At 41.1% G+C, this 24,743-nt stretch overlaps 1 protein-coding gene and 1 pseudogene across 2 annotated transcripts; both read left to right on the top strand.

Moving 5' to 3' along the window:
- The first annotated feature begins 7,400 nt into the window (after positions 1 to 7,400).
- Positions 7,401 to 24,440, top strand: LOC145431159 (uncharacterized). Its single transcript, XM_080306625.1, has 4 exons — positions 7,401 to 7,823; positions 16,748 to 16,853; positions 22,779 to 23,375; positions 23,701 to 24,440. The coding sequence occupies exons 2-4, from the start codon at positions 16,836 to 16,838 to the stop codon at positions 24,319 to 24,321; spliced, it is 1,236 nt and encodes a 411-aa protein (XP_080162751.1). The 5' UTR covers positions 7,401 to 7,823; positions 16,748 to 16,835; the 3' UTR covers positions 24,322 to 24,440.
- LOC145431157 (uncharacterized) lies at positions 7,817 to 10,560 on the top strand (annotated as a pseudogene). Its single transcript, XR_013911491.1, has 2 exons — positions 7,817 to 8,305; positions 8,999 to 10,560. The product of XR_013911491.1 is annotated as an uncharacterized LOC145431157 (transcript).
- Positions 24,441 to 24,743: the final 303 nt, after the last annotated feature.

Below are 24,743 nucleotides of genomic sequence, written 5' to 3'. Positions count from 1 at the left end.
ATTAATTACTTAGTTACTTAGTTACTTTTTAAAAACACGATTTACAACCTGAGTAGGTGATAAAGTGATAGATCTTTCAGCCCAATTCTACTTTTTCTGCATAATCCATCATACAAAATGTAATCAAATGGAAAAGTCTCTTTTTAAAACTTTTATAGTTTTATTAATTTTAATCTTTTAACTTTATGCATCAAGCAAAATTTTAATTATATGCAACATTCTCTGACTGGAAGAAATTTGTTTAATATTTAAACCTATTTTCTGCACATTCCAGCACATAAATTTTTTTTTTTTTTTTTGTGTTTACACTCACTCTTTCAAATAGATGCAAGTAAAACACAGCAGAAAATAAATAAAATCAAAGACTAGCGGTCCTGTTGCTCTATTTTCACCTGTACAGCAGGAGTTGGGTAGGCGGAGGTTTACCCTGGTGCAGGTGTGCCGCAGCGGTCAGTGGAAGGATACGGCAGTTTCTCTGTGAGTTTCCCATTACGTCGTTGCGCACTCAGAGCTTGCTTGGAAGTTTAGGGGTTTTTTTCGCTGTAAAAAGATGTTTTCTTCCCACGCACAATGCTAATGGACGCTAATGTTTTTGTCACTTTTTATGGAATCAAACTCAAAGTAAGGTCAGTACTTCCACGCTTTAAACGCTGCACGCTCATACTCTCTCCCGCACTCGATATATGATCCATTGTTGATCTGCACACAGCTGTTGTCACGAACGTCGCACTCGCTTACGTCACTGTCGTGAGACATTCTCGCAAAAAAATCACGGTTTTAGTAATGCAGTAACGCAGCGTTCCTACGGGAAAGTAACAGTAATCTAATTACCGTTTTTGCAATAGTAATCCCTTACTTTACTAGTTACTTGAAAAAAGTAATCGGATTACAGTAACGCGTTACAAGTAACGCGTAACGCGTTACAAGTAACGCGTTACTGCCCATCTCTGGTGATCAACATACATTTTGGAGAAGTCCTCAAACAAATAAGGAAAGAAAAGTAGTAGTAGAGAACAAGCTGTGATTTTTTTTAACCTTTGTGGGGTTTTATCAGCTGCTCAGCTTGTTAAATAAAACAAACAAAAAAACCTGCTATGTTTATTGTTATAACCACAGGCTTTCAGCTGTTTTGGGATTCAGTCGACTGTGTTTCTTGCCAGCCTTGAGCCCTCAGACTTTAGATGAGTTTAACTTTTACACTTAAAGATTTTGTGTCATCAGGTCTTTTCTATACAATGTTAAGCAAAGCTAGAAACTGGCATAGCTTTTTATTTTATAGTTAATTAATGTAAAGATTCATCATCTAATTCTGACCAATTGTAACTGTCTATTGTCTATTTCACACATATTGACTATATTTTTAAATCATCCTCTAAAGACTCCAGATCATCTTTAAAACAAATTCCCTCGAGATAAATAAAATATTATCAGTCAATCAATCAGTCAATAAAATGAGTAACATCTGAACTTTATTTGTAACATATAACTACTTCTGTGGATGCAGCATCTTGTTCCCAGTTTCCTCCTGATGGCTGAAGAGAATCTTGCCGTCTATCCTCATTGTAAAGATAAGCAAGCCGAACATGGATCACTTACTTCAGCCGATCCACCTGCCTTCTCACCCTTCAACAGTGACACTGCCCTGGACTGTCAGCTTGTGCCCTGTTCCTCCCCTTTGCAACACTTCCCCTATGGATGTTCAAAGTAAGCTCAAACTCACCTGTCAATTCTCTCTCACCATTATCAGCAGTCACTTTGGATTTGGATCTAAAACTTGTCTCCTTTTCATGAAACTTCTTTTATCCTGGACCTGGAAAAACCCTTGACCCCAAGCAAGCTCATGCCAAGAGAAGGAGAAGGTTTTAGAGATGTTAAAAGTTTGCCTATACTTTCACATTTTAAAACACTTACACTTACACTTACAATACAGTTACTCCTGCTACAGAACCTGCTGCCTTCTGGTGGTGTCTAATAATCCCTAGATTTAGAGTTCATTCCCTGTCCTCTCTAACTTTTCTTGATCTTTATCAGTAATCATGCCAAATAAAGTTAGTTTTCTCTGTTTTAATTTTTTTTAAATCTCTTCAAGAAGAAAAAACTGAAGCATTTACTGAAGTGTTAGTAAACTTGAAACTCTGCACTGACTCCAGAAAGATGAAAATCTTTTAAAGTTAGCAGTGCACCAACACCATCCTCACAGTACACATCTTCAGTCTGTGGTAGCAACAGAGCAGTCATGGAGGTGGGTCAGTGTTGAGAAAATATTTGCTGCCATCAAGTGGAGAAAAGAAAAAATCAACCTCAAATCAGCTTAAAGTCTTTGTCTCTGAACACCCAACAATACAGTGGCCAAAGTGGAGAATTGCATGCGGGCCCCTGTTTCACTGCAAGACTGTCAGTGTCATGCGCCGCGGCGCACGTGCACAAAAGGGTCCAAACGCAGACTCAAGCGCTAGCAGAAAATGACACTTTATTATAACAACAAAAGGCGACCCGGGAAAACCAGAGGAGCAAAACAAGGAACTAAAAAAACCCGGGGAAACAATGACGTGAGGAAGCCTGAATCGGGACCGTGGGAGGCTGCAACAGAAAGGGGAGAAGATTACTAGGGAGCCGGGAAGCGGGAGAAACACATCAAAACTGAGTTAGACTAGTTGGCTTACGATTAGAGCGGGACCATGGGAGCTCGGGAGGGAACTCCGTGAGAAGGAAATCCGTGGAGGTAGTGAATGGGCCAGATGATGCACCGGGTGATCCAATTGAGCAGGAGGAAAGGCAGGTGGCAGACGCTGAACGCCGGATCGAAACCTAGACACAAGTAGGCAGATTTAACGAAGCTCCAACAAGATATTAATGCAATGCCTTCGCGGGAGTCTAGTTACCACAGAGAGGTGATTAACGGACTGGCGTGGAGCATCCGTCAGCGCCGGGTTAAGTAGCTCTTCAGGTAATCACCTGTACCATCTTCATGTGAACACATTCAAGAACATCACAGATGAAAGAAACATTAAAAACTTCCACACTACATAAAGCAAGAAAAATAGTTTTTCTTTCAGATGGTTTCAGAAAAAACAGAAACTTCGGCTTCTGCTTCTGCTTCGCCTGGTCCGGCTTCAGCCCCTGCTTCGCCGTCGCCTGGTCCAGCCTCAGCTCCTGCTTCGCCGTCGCCTGGTCCGGCTCCGTCGCCTGTGGCTGCCACGCCACCGCCTGGTCCTGCCTCGACTGGTCCTGTGCCCACCGGGCCTCGGCCAGTACGCCTGACACTGGAGAGCCGCCGCTGCCTTCCGCGCGGCTGGCCCCCTGAACTGCTCCGTCGTCCCCTTTGTCGCCGCCGTTGCCTTCCGCACGGCTGGCCTCCTGACCGGCTCTGTCACCTGTGGCGCCCGCCTGGTCGGCCCCCCGACCGTGTGACCCTTGAACTCTTGTGCCCACAGGCTCGGGGGTGGCCTCCTGAACTGCACCGCCGCTGCCTCCCGCATGGCCGGCCTCCTGATGGGGGATGGCGTGGCCTGTTGGGTTGCCAACCCCCGGGTCGGCCGCCTGAACTCATGAACTGTGGGCTGGTGTGTTATGTCATCTCCCCTGTACTAAGTTTCCCTGGGTCGTGAGTCATGTCTGCGTGGTGATGTTTAGTTCTTGTCATGTCTAATTTCCATGTTTCCTGTTTTACTTTGTAAATCTGTATTCATGTCAGTGTATTCAGTTGCACCCTCCTGTCCTGTCGTTAGGTTCATGTGTGTCAGCTGTGATCCCATGTGTGGCCACTTCCCCTGATCATCCCTCATGTGTATTTAGTCTCTGTGTTTCATGTAGTCTGCGTCGTCTGTGTTCCTACCCTCCATGTCCTCCCGGTCAGGCTGTACAACATTGTCATGGTTTTCTGAGTCTCCTTAGTTTATCAGTACCTGTTTCCCAGTTTAGTTTAGGTTCAGTTTAGTCACGGTGTTTCTGCTTTGTGTTGAGACCTGTCATCAGCCACAATAAAGGCTCGCTTTCAGTTGAAGTTTACTCCGGTCCACTCTCTTGTGTTTGCATCTGGGTCCACCACACACACCCCCGCACGGTCTGTCCCCTCAGATCGTGACAGAAACTCTAATGTATGCCTGGTAGAATGCCCTGCATGGATTACAGCTTAGTTTGTAACTGTGTGCTTGGTGTGGCTGAAAAAATTGCTCATCAACTGTACCGTATTTTAAATCATGCTTTTTATTTGTTCTTGTTTCTAATGTCTCTGTAAAGCACTCTGAATCACCTTGTTGTTGAATTGTGCTATACAAATAAACTTGCCTTGCCTTGCCTTACTGTTGCGGTAAGGACCTGCAGACGGCGAGGCATTGTAACACTTTCCAATTAATGTGTTTTCCTGAGGAGGAAAAGTGGCTTCACTGGTGCTTTGCTAACACTGTCAATAAAGTCTTGATGTGTAAGGTGATATGGTGTGTTAGGGAGAAATTGTGTCACTGCAGTCCGGGAGTTCACATCGTACTGCTGCTCTGCCCTGTGATGTCTGAAGTTTATCTGGCTTAGACGTTTAGGTTCAAGGTTCTTTGCTGTCCCTGCATTCCACCTGCGCTGCTCGTCTGTACACGCAAGCCCTGTCTTTCCACTGATCGCAGCATTCTGCACCTGTAACAAACATTAATAGTTTTTTCTCACTGTCAATACTCAAGATTTAACATAATGAGGAAGTTTACACTAACAAAAGCAGTACATGGTCGGTGTCCTGCATGTTATAGATATGACCCTGGGTCAATACACCTGAATCATATCCAAAACAGATATAAACACTGGCAAAGTCACCCATATTATCCATTTCATATTAATAGTTACTTTTTGATGCAGAAATATACACCCACAGTCTAATTTTTTTCAAAGTAGTGTGTGTGTACAAATATACATATATATAAACAAACATGTATTATACTACTCTGTGTCACTTCTTATAACTATAGTTGTTCTTGTCTTGTAAATTTGACCTTAATGTTCAATCTTTTATTTTTTTTATGTTTTATCTTCATGTGATTGTACAGCATACAGCCCACACAAAGTTAACGAGTGGCTTTCACATGTAAACAGTGCTCCACGTAATACTTAGCTAGATGGCAGTAGCGTGACTCCTTAATCACAGCCTTTGACCAGTCCAGTGTTTCTGTTTCAGTGATTTAAACATTGTGATATCCAGATAAGTGATATACCTTCCACAGAATAGCAGCCGCATGACTACATGATCTCCCTAATCCGGCGATACAGGAACAGCTGACTGTCTCCACTACTCCACTTTCTCTTAGCATTACCCATGCTAAGTGTTTCGCTTGATTAATGCTTTGGCTCGGCTCTACATCTGCTTTAAGAAAAATAAAGTCGCCTTGTTTGTTGAGCAGTACTTTATCAATTTTGTTGCTGTGCAGGTAATTATACACCTCAGTGCTCTTGTAAATATGTAATTCCTCGCCATCAACGCCTTCGGAAAATACAAGGTAATTAATAATGTCGATGTAGCTAACATCGGGCCATAGTTTCATGTCATCTATCCACTCTGTGAGAAGTGACGGGTGAGGCACTGCAACTGAACTGTGCTCGCTGCTTTTTAAAACATCTCTACTGTGTATCCACCTTCGATGTGTTGCCATTTACTCCAGGTAAAAGAAACTGCAGTCAGAGAAATCTTTATCAACAGTGAAGGTGTAACCCTGCAACTGTCAACAACAGCGCAAGCAGAAGTAAAAAACCGGCTTCCGCTATGAATCGGGGTAATGGCGCGAACTCAGAAATACTTTTTTTTTTTATTGAAAGAAATTTTCATATACAAAACAAGTCAAGGAAACAGACTAGAATTGTAACAATTTACATTATAGAGATGGTGAAGCAAGTCATTATAACTTTACAGGGAGAAAATAAAAGTTTCTAGGGTAAAGTAATAAGGAACATAGACCTTTTGACACAGGCAGGAAAATTAGAATAGCAAGTATTTTGTGATTTTACAGTATAGTACAGCAGTTTTTTATTCATATTTGAAATAAGCTTAAGTGACTTAAAATATTGACAAAAGTAATTCAAGAAGACGGTAAACATAGGAGAGGCATTCTTCCACTTACATACATGAATAAAAAACTTATATAGCTTATATATATAAGTATTTACGATAAGATTTAACAACGGTGTGGGTAGTGCTTTACAAACCTTATTATAATTATTAAATGAAATGTCAATTTTATACTTATCAATAAATTCTTCATAAGATAGCAAGTTTCCGTTTTTATCAAGCAGATCAACAACAAAACATACACCGCTATCATACCAGTCTGATTTAAATAAGGACTTCTTATTGATGACTATAACCCTATTATTCGATTAGGTTAAGGGTGCAGGAGAAATCCATTATTATTTGGTTAAAATGAGAAGAGTTATATTTAGTTGGAAATCTATCCAGTTTTTCATCTGGTGCCATATTAAAGTCACCTGCAACAACGACTTTTTCTATTGAATAAATGATCTTCCATTCTTCTATCATTTTTTTCAAATCAGAAATTAATTTCCGGTTTTCAGCTCTATTGTTGAACCCATAAAAATTTACTAAAATGTACTTAGTATCATCCGACTCTATGTTAACCATTAAAATGACCTTCCTTATCAACCTTATGATCAATAACTCTTCCATTAAAACGATGTAGAAAAATATCCACTCCTGCTGAATGAGAGTTACCATGAGATAAATAAATATCATCGCTTCCCCACTGCTTTCTCCAAAATATATGATCATCTTTACTGCTGTGTGTCTCTTGAAATAAAAAACAATTAGTGTTAGGCTGTTCCTTACAAAAAAGAAAAAACGCTTTACGCTTTATGTTATTTCTTAAACCTCGAACATTTAAAGAAAATATTGAAAGAACCATTGAATATAGCTTGAGAGAGCAATGGAACGTTTTACCTCCTATTAACTAATAAATGCAGTCAAAGTTAAGGACCATTGAGCAAGTTACCGGCTTAAATTTAGTTGAACAGTTATACCTTCTTATCTAGGTCATTATGAAGTTCTTTCATACTTTGATTTGACGACCATCGATGACAGCATATCCGCTTCCTCCACTCTCGGCCACAGAGGTTTGCGGGCTTCTCTGTCTTCCTTACAAAAGTCTTCTCTAAACCGAATCTTCATCTCCTTGCAGAACTTCGCCTCCTTGGACATCTTCCACACTAGGTCTCGAACAGTTCTCATTGCAAACTTTTGATACAATTGAACATCAATTTATTTTCCACTCTTTGAAAAAAATTTGGCTTTGGATAATTTTTCTGTAAAGCTTCAAAACCTTGTACACGAATGGCAATAGCTCAATTAAAATGATTAAGACTCCACCCCAAGATTTGACCTGTTTTACAAGGAATCACCATAGCTGATAAGGAGCTCATCATCAGCCAGCTAGCTGATGACACCACTCTTCTTGAAGAATGCAAATCAAATCCGTCCAGCCCTTAGTGTTATTAGTGATTTCTCTGAGGCATCTGGTTTATGTCTAAATCTAAAAAATGTGAATTACTAGCAATTAAAGACTGCACTGCAAATGCTATCTGTAACATTTCTGTTAAACAAGAAGTCACATACCCAGGACTGTTAATATCCAAAGACCAAAAGTCAAGATGCTCGTCAAACTTTAAAAAAAAAAAAAAAATGTACGTTCTAAATGAAACTTCAGACGTCACTAATCACGTGACTCTGGCCAAACGAATCAAGCCTCGACACAGTGCTTCTGAAGCAGTTAATCTTTTTGACACACGCACCGGAGCGTCAGCTTCAAGCGGACCATCGCTACCTCTCACATCTAAAGGTAAGTGTCAAGGTAACTTTGAACTGAGTTCAGTCAATCTCGAGTTTTTCGAAGTTTTCTGAATGAAGTTTTCTGTTGCTCTCTGTGAGAGGAGACCGTTAAAGGCGAGGCTCTCCAGAGTGCAGCAAAACAGGAAACCACAGCTGGGTGTGTGTAAGTGTGCAAACGAATATATTAGAAGTGCAAGTGAGCCACGAGTATAGAAAGGTTAAGTTTCGTGAGTTGTTTTTCTCACCACTGATCACGCGCTCAACACTCTACACATACTTGCATCACACGCGCTCTCAAGCATCAGTATCCGGTCGTTCAGTGATGACGCGATGAATCCTACTTCCGGGCCTAAACGCTCCCGTGTTCAATATGCCACAATGCTGTGTTCCTCGTTGTTTTAACCAATCTGGCTCAAAACAACAGTCTAATCTGTCATTTTACTGGTTTCCTTGTGAAAAGAGAGAGAAGAGGAAGTGGCTGAAGTTGATAAGGTATGTTACCACTCGTAAGTGAATGAATAAATTTGTAAGATAAGAGCAAGTGGGCTCTTACTTTAGTTAGCTAATATAGCTAGTGATGAACAATTAAAACCCGCTACTAAAAGACAAACTGGCTTTTACGAGTAATTTTACTTATATAGACAATGGATTTTATTGTGTTTTTTTTACTACAAAGACGTTGTTGCATTTTTGAAGTCTTTTTTATTTCTCCAAGCAAAGATTGAGAGCTAAGGGTCACTTCACTATATATATGAACCTTAGTTAGCTTTCGACGCTCAGAGGAATAAAAGTTACGTCCAAAAAGTGATGTCTATGTAAGAAAATACATTACAATCCCCAGCCTATGTGCCAGTTAATTACCAAAATAAAGACCTAACCAACAAATAGCTAGCAAAAATTGCCAGTACTTATCTTTCTGGTAAGCTTAAAAACAAATTAGTACAACGATGTGTAAGATTTGAATAATTCTGGTCACTGTCTGTGACCAGTCATCCAGGTCATCGTAGTCCAAGGAGCTTGGAAAGAAAAGCATCTGGACTTCTTTAAGTTTCTTGAAGCTTCTCTCATCTGGATGAAAGAAGCTTCTCTCTATTATTTATCTCTATTTTTTTCTATTAATCATAACTAATGGAGGGCTACCGTATGATCTGAAATTTCTCTCTGCCTTTTTAAACACTTCCACAGACGTGAAAACTTCACCCCAAACTGCAACTCAAGAGTCTGCAGTTGGCGCTTCCCTCAAGGAAAAGCTGCGGGGCCAACAAGATTTGCATGGAACGACAGGAAGTCTTTTCAGTTCCCAGATGACCACAACCCTGTTAGAAAAAAGAAGAAAAAAGAGCAGGTCCCAGCTATTGGTGAAAATCAGAGTGAAAGATCAGATGAGCTACATCATTCCAACAATGCAGATACACAGACAGCTACTGCAAGTTCCACAAGTTCTTCCAAAAGTCTTCTGGTGCTAGAGATTCAGAATGACATGCTAAGAATAGAGAATGAAAAACGTAAAAAACAAGTAGAGAAGCAGAAGCAGACTTTCTCATTCAGTAAAATATCTGACAATCCTGAAAGGGTCCAGTACTATACTGGATTGCCTGATGCTGCTTCTGTCCTGTTTTTAGAAGTGCTTCTTTCCAGATTTGATCTTAAATATCATTCTGATTGTCCAAATGATGCCCCTAATTGACCAGTTATTTCTAACCCTGATGAAGCTCAAACTTAATTTTGGTCATGCAGACCTTTCAACAAGGTTTAACTGCAGCAGAGCCACAGTAACTAATATTTTTACAACAATTGTTAGTGCACTGTATGACATTTTGTATGTTGGCATGCTGGAAAACAACATTACCTCGAGAGCCAAGAATCAAACATCGCTGCCAGATTGCTTCCAACCATTTCCTAACTGCAGGATTGTGCTTGACTGCACGGAAGTTTCTGTTTGTAACACAGAGAGACTTAACACACAAAGTCATTTGTACAGCCAGTACAAAGGACGGACCACACTAAAGGCTCTAATTGGTGTGGCTCCTAATGGTGTAATAACCTTTGTAAGCAACTTGTACGGTGGAAGTGCCTCAGATAAGGCCATAACAGCTGACTGTGGAGTACTGCAACATCTACAACCAGGTGACATGGTCATTGCAGATAAGGGCTTCACAATTCGGGACATCCTACCAGAAGGGGTCTCACTGAACATTCCGTCCTTCCTCACCAACGGACAATTCACACAGGAGGAAGTGAACAACAACAGGAAGATTTCCTGTGCAAGAATACATGTAGAGCGTTCCATTCAAAGACTGAAACTTTTCTCAATTTTGCATCACATCCCACATCAGTTAAAAAAAAATATTAATAAGATCTTGAAAGCATGTGTGTGTCTTACAAATTTACAAACACCTATTCTCCGTGAAATTGAATAAATTATACCTGTGAGAGTTCAGAGGTAAAAGTACATTGCGTCATTTTCTAACTAGTTGTGGACCAGAAAATACAACTGTTGAATAAGTTTACTTTTATTATTTATAACTCCTAAGTGTTCTGGATTGTTTTATGTATATACTTAGGATGTTACATCATAAAAACAACTTAGTTGCATAGTTTCAAATTGAGAATGGTCTCATTTGTGATTCGTAAAATGTTTTACTCTGTTTTTATCAATGGCTTGTTACATTTTTCATTCCATTCCAGCTTCCTGATTACTGCCTAGTTTTCTTGCTAAACATTTTCAATTAAAATCAAGAATTCCAGATACATGTGTTACTCTTTATTTTCAGGAACAGTTTGTCCAAAACATATTATTTTTTCAAATCAAAAATTAATATAATTTAAAAATTTATCTGAATATATTTACAAAGTTACAATGACAAAAAATGTACAATTTACAAATATTTACAAATAGTTTTAAAATTAACTATAAACATTTGGACTGATAAATTACTCATGCTGATATGAATTCAAAGCTGCGATAAAATATGGGGCAAAATAACTTCCCGGTAGAACGTTTCCAAAGATTCAGTGTTAACAGCCCAAGTTTGTTCTCTATCCACATGCAAGATGAAAAAGTCACATGGAGTCCAAACAATAAAGTGACAGCTTTTCGCCCCTGTGAGATAGAAGTTGCCCTGGATCTGATGCCAGTAGTTGTGATTCTTTTTTAATACCAGGGAACCACTTGCCTCATCCAGCTGTAGGAAAAAGTCCTTACTTTCTGCAGCCTCCAATACAGTTTTGGTTCTGGCTGACCATGGGCATTTCACCTCAATGATGCACTCATTAGAGACAGTCCCATCAGGAGAACCACCAAGCAGGCTACTGTTAGATAAAAACAGTCCCCTCTCCTTGATAGCTGCACCAGTACAGTCAGTGTACAGCTCCTTGGCCTTTGGCTCACAAAGGATCCCCCAATCACATGCCTTTGGGGATGAAAATACAACTTAGTCATAAAGGAATTCTGACCACAGAATAGACAAAGTGAGGTACGGAGTATATAAAATACATTTAAATAATAAAGTGGGGACAGTGGAGGCAAACAGTCTGATGTATGTAGTTTACAAGAGTTTACATACATGTACAATTTATACCACATGTTAAAGTAAATATCAAAGTACCTGGGAGCATTCAGGTAAATAAATAATAATTTTAGCATATAAAACACAATGCTTTTTAAAAAGTTAAGAAAATAATTATTATAATTATAATTAATTCAAAGAGCAAATTTTAAATAAATAACTGACCTTGTGTTGTTGATGGTGTCATCACAGACACTCCCTTGGCAGTAATTTCTTCTCCTTTGGATGATTTTACCCTCTTCCACACACATTCCACGTCAGTGCAAGAAACATTCTTCTTCACCCAAATCAACAATGCCGCCATATGATGGCACTTATCATTGCCAATCGGGCACTCACAGGAGCTGAACCTGACTGACTGACCCTCAACATGCACCTACATTGAAAGAAAGTTAATGCTTACCCTAAACATTCTAACAAACACTTGCAGCGCTGCTCTGTGTACTGGTACTAGGTTAACTAGGCTAATATAACTGGTACTAGGCTAACATTACTAACTCTCCAAAACCTCCATGTTATGTAGATTTCCATCTTTGTTTACCTCCACTGTTATAGCATTGCTGTACGTGTGTGTGCTTTATGAAATACACCAGAATACAGAATATCTCATGTTTAATCGTCGGCTAGCTAGCTTACCGGTACTCCTAGCTCACCTCAACATTGTAAATCTTCTTTTTCATGGATGCCTGGACACTTCCCTTTATAATTCCGCCTGGGAGAACGGTTACACTGACCACTTTACTAGAGTTGGAGGAATATCACAGTAATTGCTTAAAGGAGCTTCTTCAACATCTGTAAGAGTTCTAAACATATGTCTGTCCTCCTCCTGAAAATCTTATGTACGCAAACACGCGTTGCAACTTCTTATCTTGTGCGCGTTTTTTATTTTGACAGCACCTGCGGACCACTTATGTGCAGCCCTGGTTATTTAGCTCGTCATATTGCAGCCACAGAAATTATTTTGTCCATGAAACCATAAAGCTGCACTTTCTTTTTGCCTTATAGTCTGATTTGTCATAACTTCTCCGTTTTGTGGTAAGCTTTTCTTTGGCTGTCACTTCTTCACCCTGACCTGTCTTATTTGGTTCAGCAGAACTAAAATATAAATCCTGCTGCTTTTACACACACACTCACATAAGCTCAGCGATTCTCTGCGCGATCAACCTCTCACATGTTTAAGCTGCGGGAGATTTCACTTGTCATGTTTGCATAGTAAGCTAACGATTAATAAGACGATGTCAGAGGAATTGGTGCGCAAATTATCATCACTCACCAATCAGTGCTGTCGCTCTCTATACACAGTTCGCGCGATTGCAAAGTGAAAGCAAAAAACAAGCGCAAATTCAAATGCGATTTCAATATGTCACATATTGACAGTGGCTCACCGATGCCAATGACATAATTACCCAGCTACATTTCTGAAAGAATGCAAAAGCATTGACATATATTTTTCCTTCCTACGATAGGCCGACGGGCAGGGCAGAGATAGATTTTGGTAGCCCAACTGGAAAAATCGCTAGCCCCGGGACATATATATATATATATATATATATATATATATATATATATATATATATATATATATATGATTCAAGATCCAAGATGGCGCCGCGTATGGATGCCCTGGTGCTTCAGTGCGTTACTTCTGTTTTGTTTTTGTGCATAACTTCTGTGTCTGGGCACTCCTCTGGATATTCTTACACCAGAGAAGAGCTTCTTAACTACAGGACTACAACACCTGTGGATTTACTTCCAATATTTGTCGCATCTGCGGCAGATTTACTGCAGACTCTGATCAGGAAAGTGAGACGCCGAAAGAGAGGTAAGCGAGCCGTGGACTGCGAACTGCTCTTGCTGGGATCTTCCTTTCCAATGTACGCTCACTCAGGAATAAAATAGACGAGCTGGCCCTGATGAGAAGCATGAACAGAGACTTTGCCTCCTCCTGTGTCTTACGTTTTACGGAGTCGTGGCTCTCTGAGGACATCCCGGACAGCGCGCTCAAGCTGGAGGGCTTTCATCTGCTGCGGCCAAGTACAGGTTCACTAAAGAAGTGGACGTTGCTAAACATCAGCACTCTGAGAAGATGCAGCAGCAGATCTCAGAGAATGACTCGGCCTCTGTGTGGAAAGGTTTTAGGAATATCACCAACTACAAGCCTAAAACCCCCCACTCCACTGATGACTTGCTCTTAGCCAACACCCTTAACGACTTCTACTGCCGTTTTGACGAGCCATCAGGCAGCCTTCACACCTCCAACGGCCCCAACAATAGAGACACTTTGGACACTCATTCCCCCACCTCTACCCCCTCCACAGAGCCATCACCACCTTCAAACACTTCACCTACAACACCCCCCTCCTCACCCCACACAAAAGAGGATTTCACACCACCTCCTCCCACCACAACTCTTCATATTCATGAAGAAGGTGTGAGGAAGCAGTTTAAGAGTCTGAATGCTCGGAAAGCTCCCGGCCCAGACGGTGTGTCTCCTGCCACCCTCAGACACTGTGCAAACGAGCTGGCCCCAGTGTTTTCTGGCATTTTCAACTCCTCACTGCAGGCATGTCATGTGCCTGCCTGCTTCAAGTCCTCTACCATAATCCCTGTCCCCAAGAAACCTAGGATCACTGGACTAAATGACTACAGACCCGTGGCTCTGACATCTGTGGTCATGAAGTCTTTTGAGCGCCTGGTTCTCTCCTATCTCAAGACCCTCACGGCCCCCCTCCTGGACCCCCTGCAGTTTGCATACAGAGCCAACAGGTCTGTAGATGACGCCATCAACATGGCCCTACACTTCATCCTGCAGCATCTGGACTCCCCAGGAACCTACGCCAGGATCCTGTTTGTGGACTTCAGCTCTGCCTTCAATACCATCCTTCCAGACCATCTCCGAGGCAAGCTTTCCCAGATGAATGTGCCTGTTCCCATCTGCCGGTGGATCACTGACTTCCTGACGGACAGGAAGCAGCATGTGAGGCTGGGAAAGAATGTCTCGGACTCCCGGACCATCAGCACCGGCTCCCCTCAGGGCTGTGTTCTTTCTCCCCTGCTCTTCTCCCTGTAAACTAAGTGCTGCACCTCCACCCACCAGTCTGTCAAGCTAATCAAGTTTGCAGATGACACCACCGTTATTGGACTCATCTCGGACGGAGATGAGTCTGCCTACAGGAGGGAGGTTGAACGTCTGGTGTCCTGGTGCAGCCACAACAACCTGGTGCTGAATGCCCAGAAGACAGTGGAGATTATTGTGGACTTCAGGAAGCACACAGCCCCACTCCCCCCCATCATCCTGACTGACACCCCCATCACCTCTGTGGACTCATTCCGCTTCGTGGGTACCACCATCACCCAGGACCTGAAGTGGGAGCCCACCATCACCTCCGTCATTAAGAAAGCCCAGCAGAGGATGTACTTCCTGAGGCAGCTGAAGAAATTCAACCTGCCAACACGGACGATGATGCAATTCTACACTGCAATCATCGAGTCCATCCTCACCTCCTCCATCACCGTGTGGTACGCTGGAGCCACTATCAGGGACAAACAGAGACTGCAGCGTGTTGTGCGCTCTGCTGAGAAGGTGATTGGCTGCAGACTCCCATCTCTGCAGGACCTGTACACCTCCAGGACACTGGGGCGTGCAGCTCGGATCTCAGCTGACCCTTCTCACCCTGGACACAGTCTGTTTGACCTGCTCCCCTCAGGCAGGAGGCTCCGGTCCATTCGCACCAGAACCTCTCGCCATAAGAACAGTTTCTTCCCCTCTGCTGTTGGACACATGAACAATAACCGTATGACTGTTCCCACCACTAACACAATACTCAATTACATGGATGGGAGCTAGTGTGTTAGCGCAGTTAGCTCGTTAACGTGTTGGCCGTCTAGCCCAACGCACGGGGCGATCGGCGGTAGCTCGTTAACGGAGATTTGCCGTGTTGTGGCGTTAAGGTCATTTTAACGAGGTTAACCTGAAAGCACTAGTGGGAACACAACGAATATGACTGCACATTTACGCCGACATCATCCTAGTGCAAAGACAAGTGGAAGCAGACAAAAGCAAGCATGCTACTAACTTTACCCGAGTCATTTAGACAGCCGTTAGCACAGGATTCGCCTTATGGGGACCTGATATGTTTAATATGCTGCTGAGAATATAGCCCAGAAGAAGCGGATAGTATAGCTTTTATTTTGGAAAGAGCCATTTCTCTGTAATAAACTCTCTTTTCCAAAGATGAGTGATTCTTCAATCAGATACAGGGCTCGCAAAATCGCTAGCCCGACGTCCTGGGGCTAGCGATTTTTCCAGTCGGGCTACCAAAATCTCTCTCTGCCCTGCCCGTCCGGCTATTGTAGGAAGGAAAAATATATGTCAATGCTTTTGCATTCTTTCGGAAATGTAGCTGGGTAATTATGTCATTGGCATCGGTGAGCCACTGTCAATATGTGACATATTGAAATCGCGTTTGAATTTGCGCTTGTTTTTTTGCTTTCACTTTGCAATCGCGTGAACTGTGTATAGAGAGCGACAGCACTGATCTGTGAGTGATGATAATTTGTGCACCAATTCCTCTGACATAGTCTTATCAATCGTTAGCTTACTATGCAAATATGTGAAGTGTGAAAGTGAAATCTCCCGCAGCAAGCTTAAACATGTGAGAGGTTGATCGCGCAGAGAATCGCTGAGCTTATGTGAGTGTGTGTGTAAAAGCAGCAGGATATATATTTTAGTTCTGCTGAGCCAAATAAGACAGGTCAGGGTGAAGAAGTGACAGCCAAAGAAAAGCTTACCACAAAACGGAAAAGTTATGACAAATCAGACTATAAGGCAAAAAGAAAGTGCAGCTTTATGGTTTCATGGACCATAAAGCTGCACTTTATGCACTTTACATATATCCTGCTGCTTTTTTAATTTCTGTGGCTGCAATATGACGAGCTAAATAACCAGGGCTGCACATAAGTGGTCCGCAGGTGCGCATTCGCTGTCAAAATAAAAAACACGCACAAGGGTTAGGGTTAAACTTAAAAGCTGTACTTTTGAGTTAAAATATATATTTATAATTTTAATAAATGACAAATTAAAAAGGCATGAACATTTTATTTTGTATCGAAAAAATATCGAACCGTGACACCAAAGTATCGAACCGAACCGAACCGTGAATTTTGTGTATTGTTGCACCCCTAATAAATAAATATATATACTGCTAAATTTTGTATCGGTGCTCAAACCTTTTGTGTTTGTTTCCAACAAGTTTCCCACCTCGGGAAGCAAAAATGTGTTCTTTTACTTGTCAGGTGAACATATGAGACACTTTGACTCTTCAGTGCAGTGTGGAGCCTAACAAAGATCTGTTTTGTGTCCCAGCTGATCAGCAGGAGGAGAAGAGTCTGACGGAGCAGCAGAGGAACATTTTCAGCTACTTGGACTCAGCTCAGCCACTACAGAGAAAACAATGAGCTCAACACAGAAGGTGACAGACAGAGCAGGGCGATATGACCAAAAATATTTATCACGATATACATTTGAAAATTTGCGATAACGATATAATTGACGCGAGACAAAATACTTTACAACTCCACAACTTTATTAGTGCAAAAAAGTCCCATCAATGTATTTTCACTTAAACAAACAGCTGTTTTTTTCTGTGTATTGAAGTTATATAAAAATTTAACAGTGCAAATACAAATTCCTTGCTGACAGTTTAACCAAAAGGCATTTCCAGTGGAAATTGGCCGACATTTGCTCCGAGGAATTTGCATTTGCACTGTTATATTTTTTGTCATATCGCCCTGCTCTACGTTCATGTGTTACTGTTTAGGCTTAAATTGGTTTGATGTTTGCTGCCTTTTTCTTAATGTAAAAAACCCTCAGGTTACAATCAGACATTTTTCTTCACTGAACCTGTTGGGTCTAAACTCAGACCCAACAGGTTTCGATAAATTTTCGATCTTTTGATTGATAAACTAAAATGTTATTGATTTTCACCAGCTGCTCTGTGCTCGATGAAAAGTTGCCTCACATCTCTAGTTTTCACAAATGATCTGCAACTCGGTGTTACCATAAATCACCACCTTTCATGGTCTCAGCACATCGACTCTGTTTTTAAGAAAATGGGACAAGGCATAGCTATGGCTATGAAATGCTCTTTCTGTATCAAATCTTCAATTTTGAAAGATGTCATTAATGCACTAGTAATGTCTCATGTGGAGTATTGTTCAATCATTTGTCAGCAGCTAATAAGACAGATCTTAACAGACTTCAGTTAGTCCAGAATAAGGCATCCAGATTAGATGTTCATACTATTCTAATTAAAAATGGACCGATCCTCGCCTCACAAAGTGCCCTACTTCGCGTAACCCAGCTTTGCTTAAGTATGTGTCACTCGATAGAGCGGCTGTTGTCTGCGAGACCTGTCAGGGAACTGGTGGAGCATTTGGAGCCTCACTACATGCTTCCAAACCGCTGCATTTTTAATCTTAATCTCTTCCATACTGAGGCGAAAAGGAAGCGATTTGTCCCGTACTTCAGCTAGAATGGGGGAAAAAAGACTCTGGAGTTAGTCTGTGTCCTTAAGCTGCAGCTGCCTCGTCTTCTCTCATGTTTTCTAAGTAGCTGACAGCTGGTAACTGTGCAGGGGCGGCTCTAGCAAAGCTTTGCCAGGGGGCAGGTAGGGCATTAACAAGTAAAGGGAGGCACAAAAAATACTTTTCTTTGTTATTTCATTTAAAGGACTAACTTTTAATAAATAATTATCTGAATCTTACAACCAAAGTGGTCATCTGATTAAATGTATAGAAATCCATTACTGTATATGGTAACTATTAAGTCTAATTTACACCCTGGTAAGCTAAAGTCCTTTTTCCTTTGGGAAGGTACCATCTGTGCAGTCTGCAATTCTGTTGAAGAAAGATGGTGAATCTATTTAATTATTGTAGAAACATAATTGATTATTTCTGTGCATTTGATGTACACGTGCATTAAATTAAAGTTGATTATGTCAATTAAGCATCATGAGGTGGAGGGCGGGGGTGGTTCTGGGAGATTTTTGCTGGGAGTTGGCAACTCTGTTAGTTAGGTTGCTTAATATTTCTGCTAAGTACTCTTTAAAATCCCAGAATAGGAAGGATGGTGCAGGTTTAAGTTTATTAGATTGATGTGTGTTGCTGAACTATAAAATATTTGAATAGAATAGAATTAAACTTTATTGTCATTGCACATGCACAGGTACAGGGCAACGAAATGCAGTTTGCTTCCATCCAGAAGTGCTTTAGCCATGATATAGATATATTACAATATATATTAGCAATAATATAGATATGTAAGTATATTACAGAAATGGGTCTATTATGGTATGTTATAATGTACATGGTATGAAGTATGTTATGAATATGCTATGACTATAAGTATGTATAGGCTGTGGTGAGTACAAGCTATGAACAGGATATAAATATGAAAAACTATACAGAAATATGAAATTAAAAACTATACAGAAATATGAGATATACAGCTATACAGAAATGAGAAATATGCAAGTTATAAACAGTTGTAGAATTAAAAATTATCGTATTTTACAGAATGATTATTTATACAGAATTATGCAGTGGTGCAGTTAAGATAAGTGATACTGAGATATGTGGATAACTTCTACAGAGGCTGTATAAAGTGCTAGTGGTTGTGAGTGGTGGTTCAGTCCATGTTATTATTGTGTGTTTGAGGGTACAGTTGTCCATTGTATGTGTGTGTGTGTAGGTGGTTGTGTGTGTGTGTATGTTCAGTCCATGAGTTTAACATGGGTCAGATGTCAGGAGGCAGAGTTCAGGAGTCTGACAGCTGTGGGGAAGAAGCTGTTCCGGTTCCTGGTGGTCTTAGTCCGGAGGCTCCTGTAGCGCCTCCCAGAGGGCAGGAGGGTGAAGAATCCACGTGATGGGTGACTGGGGCCTTTGATGATTTTCCCAGCCCTTTTCAGACACTGCTTCCTATAAATGTCCTTTATGGCAGGAAGTGGTGCTCGGGCGATGCGCTGCGCAGTTTTCACAACACTCTGCAACGCCTTCCGGTCCGAGGCGGAGCAGTTCAGAGCAGTTCAGGTTGTCCAGATGAGATCCTCGGAGATGTGGACTCCAAGAAACTTGAAGCTGCTCACACGCTCCACAGCCGTCCCCTTAATGTAGATGGGTGGATGTGGGTCAGCATTCCTCCTGTAGTCCACGATGAGCTCCTTGGTCTTCTCACTGTTAAGCAGCAGGTTGTTTGTGTCGCACCACTCAGCCAGACGAACCACCTCCTCCCTGTAGGCGGCCTCACCGTGGTGTCATCCGCAAACTTAATGATTGTGTTAGAACCATCGGCAGGTCTGCAGTCGTGGGTGAAGAGGGAGTAGAGGAAAGGGCTCATTTGGTATAACGGAATAGCTTTAGTGTCTTGTTTTTAAAACTTGAGTATGAACTTATACAAAATGCAGCAAGATATTTATTTAAAAAACAGTTTTATTGATTACAAAAAACGCTATATCGGATTCATATCGGTATTGGCAGATATCCATATCATATCGGAATCAGTATTGGGCATTAAAAAGTGGCATCGTGCCATCTCTAATACTAATATCGATAAAATGCATTATCAGCTTTCTTGGCTACCTGTACAGGCTAAAATATTCTATGGCTTACTTGTAGTTATAAAGAACGCAATTCTGTTAAACACACCACATTTATTCTGCTCAGCTGCAGTATCCAGATGAAATACATAATGATATTACACGATTTTCAACAAACTGCAATTTAGTAAATGCTCGAGTTAAAAGTAACTTTTTGTAAAACTGTTATATTTAGAGCAACTTTCAGGTGGAATAAATTGCCTTATAAAATTAGAGAATTAGCAACTATTCAAAACTTCAATGAACATTTAAAAGCTGATTTACAGAACTTTTAGTTGTTGTAAATATTGTAAGAGATGATTTGTTTTTGAAATTTGTGTAATGTGCCTCAATGTTATTGATATTGTTATTATTATTATTATTATTTATTATTGATTGCTTATATTTTAATTGTGAAACCTCACTGTGGATGTAAGAGCCAAATTATGTGAATATCTTGAATCCACTTTATTGTATAATATTTTATGTGATTGTATTTGATGGAAGACGAGCAACACCAGGGCCCTGTTTCAGAAAGCCGGTTTAGTGCAAACTCTGAGTAAGTAAACCCTGAGTTAACAAAAACTCTGGGTTTTCGGTTTCACAAAGCGAGTTTAGATTAATTCTGAGCGAGTTACTATGACGACACACTCCGTGAAGCTAACCTGCCCCCTAGCAGGTTTACTTCAACTAACCCTGACCTTCTCCGCCTCTTTGTCGGAAACCTGACTGTAGGAAGTGTCAGACATGGCGTGCTCCTTCCTTGAAGAGCCAGTAGATGTTGAAGCCCAAATTCTCCGCAGAGCTCTCCGCCGGGAGAGAGTGATTAGAGCGCGTTTGGACATTTTATCATTTCCTGATGATTTTCTGTGTGAACGTTACCGTTTTTCAGCACAATCTATAATTCATTTGAATAACATCCTCAGGCTTAATATTGCTCATGTGACACATCGCGGACATTCTCTCAGTTCTGTACATATTATTTGTATTGCACTTCGGTTTTTTGCAAATGGGAGCTTTCTGTATAATATTGGTGACGCTGAGCACGTTTCCAAGGCTACCGTCTGTCGCGCAGTCAGGAATGTTACAGTTGCACTGAAACGTCTCCTGCACTCGTCTGTGGTGTTCCCCGGTCATAGACCCACAAGATTTATCAAAGAGGGATGCCACAAAATTGCAGGTAGCAGGATGAACGAAACTTAATTCATGATGTGGTGATATTTTAACTACTACTTAAATTTTACATTTATTTTCACGGTTCCCAGGCGTGATTGGCTGTACAGATGGCACTCACATTCCAATCATTGCTCCTTCAGTAAATGAAGGAGACTATGTGAACAGGAAGTCTTTCCACAGCATTAATGTACAGGTACATAGTTCCCCGTAGCATTTCAAACTAACAAATTATTTCATTATAGTAATGGATGCAAATTTATGTTCTCTGCACTGTGAAGATCATATGTGATGCTGCCAACATTATCACAAATGTGGAAGCCAACTGCTCAGCCTCTGTGAGTGGTGGTGGTGGAGGACCCCCACCTGTTTTCCGGGCCTCCACTTTTTTTTCTGTTGGCTATAACGGGTCACATTTGAGCATACAGAGTAAGCAAATATGTACTTGTAATGTGCTCAGATAATTTCAATAAGTGCTTACAGAGGGGAAATTAATGTAGCCTCTAACTGCAATTGATTTACATCGGACAAACAGACCAAGCACTATGGCTCATAATACAATTACACCTCACCTGTTTGGACTATATTTTTATATTTCATTTTTACTTGCTGCCAGGAACGTTTGGGGCCTGTTGGGTTGCACCTGCGCTCACATCACGTCACAAAATAAAATGTATGAGATAAAAAATAAAATAAAAAATAATAAAATAATAAAATAACGTGTTAAATGGGTTGAAATCCCTAGATCAATGTTTAAATTAACACTCACGCATTGACTCTGTCGGCTATGTTTTGCCATGCATGCTCCCTTTCTTTTGCAGCTGAGGCTGTGTTACTTTTTTTCTGCAAAATCTGCATGTTATCGGCATATGCTGCCATCAGAATTTCGGCCTCAAGCGCTGTAAAATACATTGACCGCGCCTTCTTTCCCTCCGTCTCCATGGTGACTCGCTTAATCTGTGCTCCAATAATCAGGGCTTTATGTATCCTCGTGTGCGCGCTTAACTTGGGGTTAAAGCAACTCCGCGTTGATTGAACTAATTGTTATCAGCCTTTCTGAAACCGAATATTCCGAGTTGGACAGTTCGGGGTTACTCAACCCTGAGTATCGTTTCTCACACAGTTTTCGAAACCGGCTTCCTGAAATAGGGCCCTGTTGTGGAAGCTAATGGGGTTCCTTTTGAATAAACAAATAAACAAACATAGGATTTATTATCACTGAATAATTATGTATAAATCTATACAAATGATAGAAATATGTATTACAAACAACGTGTGTGTGTGTGTGTGTGTGTGTGTGTGTGTGTGTGTGTGTGTGTGTGTGTGTGTGTGTGTGTGTGTGTGTGTGTGTACAATCAGGAGGAATGGGCATGATTTTAGTGTTTGAACAGTCATGAATTATTTTTAACAGCAGGTTGGATGTAATGTGTTAGAACTACCAGCAGGTGGGGATAAGAGACCTTTAAGGTGTTTGGTGCCACACTCCACCTTCAGGTTTAAAACTAGTGTTAATGGAGGGAGTTTGAAGGTTGAGTTTGTTCCACGACTGCATTTCACTCACTGCCTCTGTTTGTATCTCTGTCACTGCAGGACCAACATGGAGCGAGAAGTCAGCGCTCTCAGGAGGCCGACAAACCTCACAGAAGAAAGGGAGAGAAAAAACACACCTGTGACGAGTGTGGGAGGGGTTTTACTTTGAAGGGTTCACTGAAACAGCATCAGGTCATCCACACTGGAGAGAGACCGTTCAGCTGTGACTTGTGTGGAAAGTCTTTTTCCTGGAAGCGTTCCCTAAAAACACACCAACTCATCCACAGTGGAGTTAAAGCGTACAGCTGTGATCAGTGTGGCAGAGCTTTTACTCACAGTAGCAGCTTACAGAGCCATCTAGTTACCCACTCTGGAATTAAGGCATACAGCTGTGACATCTGTGGAAAAACTTTCAGCCAGAGAGGGTACCGAAATATACACCTACGCATTCACACCAGACATGATGTGTACTGCTGTGAACAGTGTGGCAAACAGTTTACAACAGACGCAAACTTACGAAAACACATGTTTACCCACACTGAGGGACGACCTTATAAATGTGACCTGTGTGAGAAGACTTTTAAAGCTCCACGTTACCTGAGACGACACCAACAGATCCACACCAGAAAGAGACTCTACAAGTGCAGTTACTGTGAGGTATGTATTTATATTGTTATCTTGTCATTTTATCCTGACTGTTTGGAACAACTCTGCTCATTAAACTGTGTTAGCATGTTAGCAATTCTACTGCATGGAAAAGCAGCTCTGAGTGATTATTCAGATTTTCATGTCAGTTATGATTTTAGTATTACTGTAGTATTATGGTGGTAGTATTGTAGTTATTGCAGCCCAGTAAACTGAGTGTGTTAACTGAAACAGTCAAATGTAATTGGACGTCTGCAGAGATGCTCTTTATTTCAGGCGACGTTCAGGATAAAAGTGTTGAAGGACTGACTTACACTGTCTTTGTGTCTTTGTTTAGAAGCAGAGCGACACAGATGGATCCAGTTCTCAACCCTGTCATCACTGTGGTGGTGGGAAAGACTTTCATTGTGACCTCTGTGGAAAAACTTTCAGTTGGAAAGCTGACCTAAAAACACATCAACGTAGACACACTGGAGACAAACTGAAATACTGCAAAGAATGTGGGAGAAGCTTCACCACATCAGGTGACTTAAAAAAACATGAACTGATTCACAGTGGGGTTAAAAAGCACCTCTGTGATCAGTGTGGGTCATCCTTCACCACTGCAAGGGAGCTTAAATCACACAAACGAGTCCACACAGGAGAGAAACCATACAAGTGCAGACACTGTGACAAAAGCTTCTCATATTCAGGTCATCGTAACAGGCACGAACGTACACACATGGAAGGAAACTACAGCTGTGACCAGTGTGACAAGAGCTTCAAGAATCTCAGTTCATACTCCGAACACAAACGATCCCACGTTATTAATAAACTGTTTCACTGTTACCAATGTGCCAAAACATTCACCTCATTGTCTGCTCTGTGCAAACATCAGCGTGATCACTCAGGGGTGAAATCACTCCCATCACTGGATCACAGTGAATCTGAAGAGACAGTTTTTTCTGAAACCACGTGAAAGAAAAACTATTTTTCTTGCTTTATGTAGTGTGGAAGTTTTTAATGTTTCTTTCATCTGTGATGTTCTTGAATGTGTTCACATGAAGATGGTACAAATAAACTGTCCTTTTAGTTTTAGCTCCTAATTTATTCATTATTTATGGATGTAGCACAGCAGCAGTTTCTTGATTAACACATGGAGGGCTCGGGATCTGATGGTAAATAATGTTTTGTGTCCTTGTACACATCATACAGCTCAGCTGTTCCACAGATGTCAGGTTTACACAGTGGGATGGTTTGTAAGAACGCAGCTCTCCTGTGGATAAATCCTTACTCTTAGCCTCAGGACCTCACACAGTCCCAGCAGGTTTGGTCAGAAGATTTATACCTTTTTCATTTCTATATGATTCTTCTTGCATCTAAACAAAGATGATGATGATG

This window comes from Astatotilapia calliptera, chromosome 9 (assembly GCF_964374335.1).
Source record: "Astatotilapia calliptera chromosome 9, fAstCal68.1, whole genome shotgun sequence".
Taxonomy (NCBI): domain Eukaryota; kingdom Metazoa; phylum Chordata; class Actinopteri; order Cichliformes; family Cichlidae; genus Astatotilapia; species Astatotilapia calliptera.
This window is presented reverse-complemented; position numbering and strand designations above follow the sequence as displayed.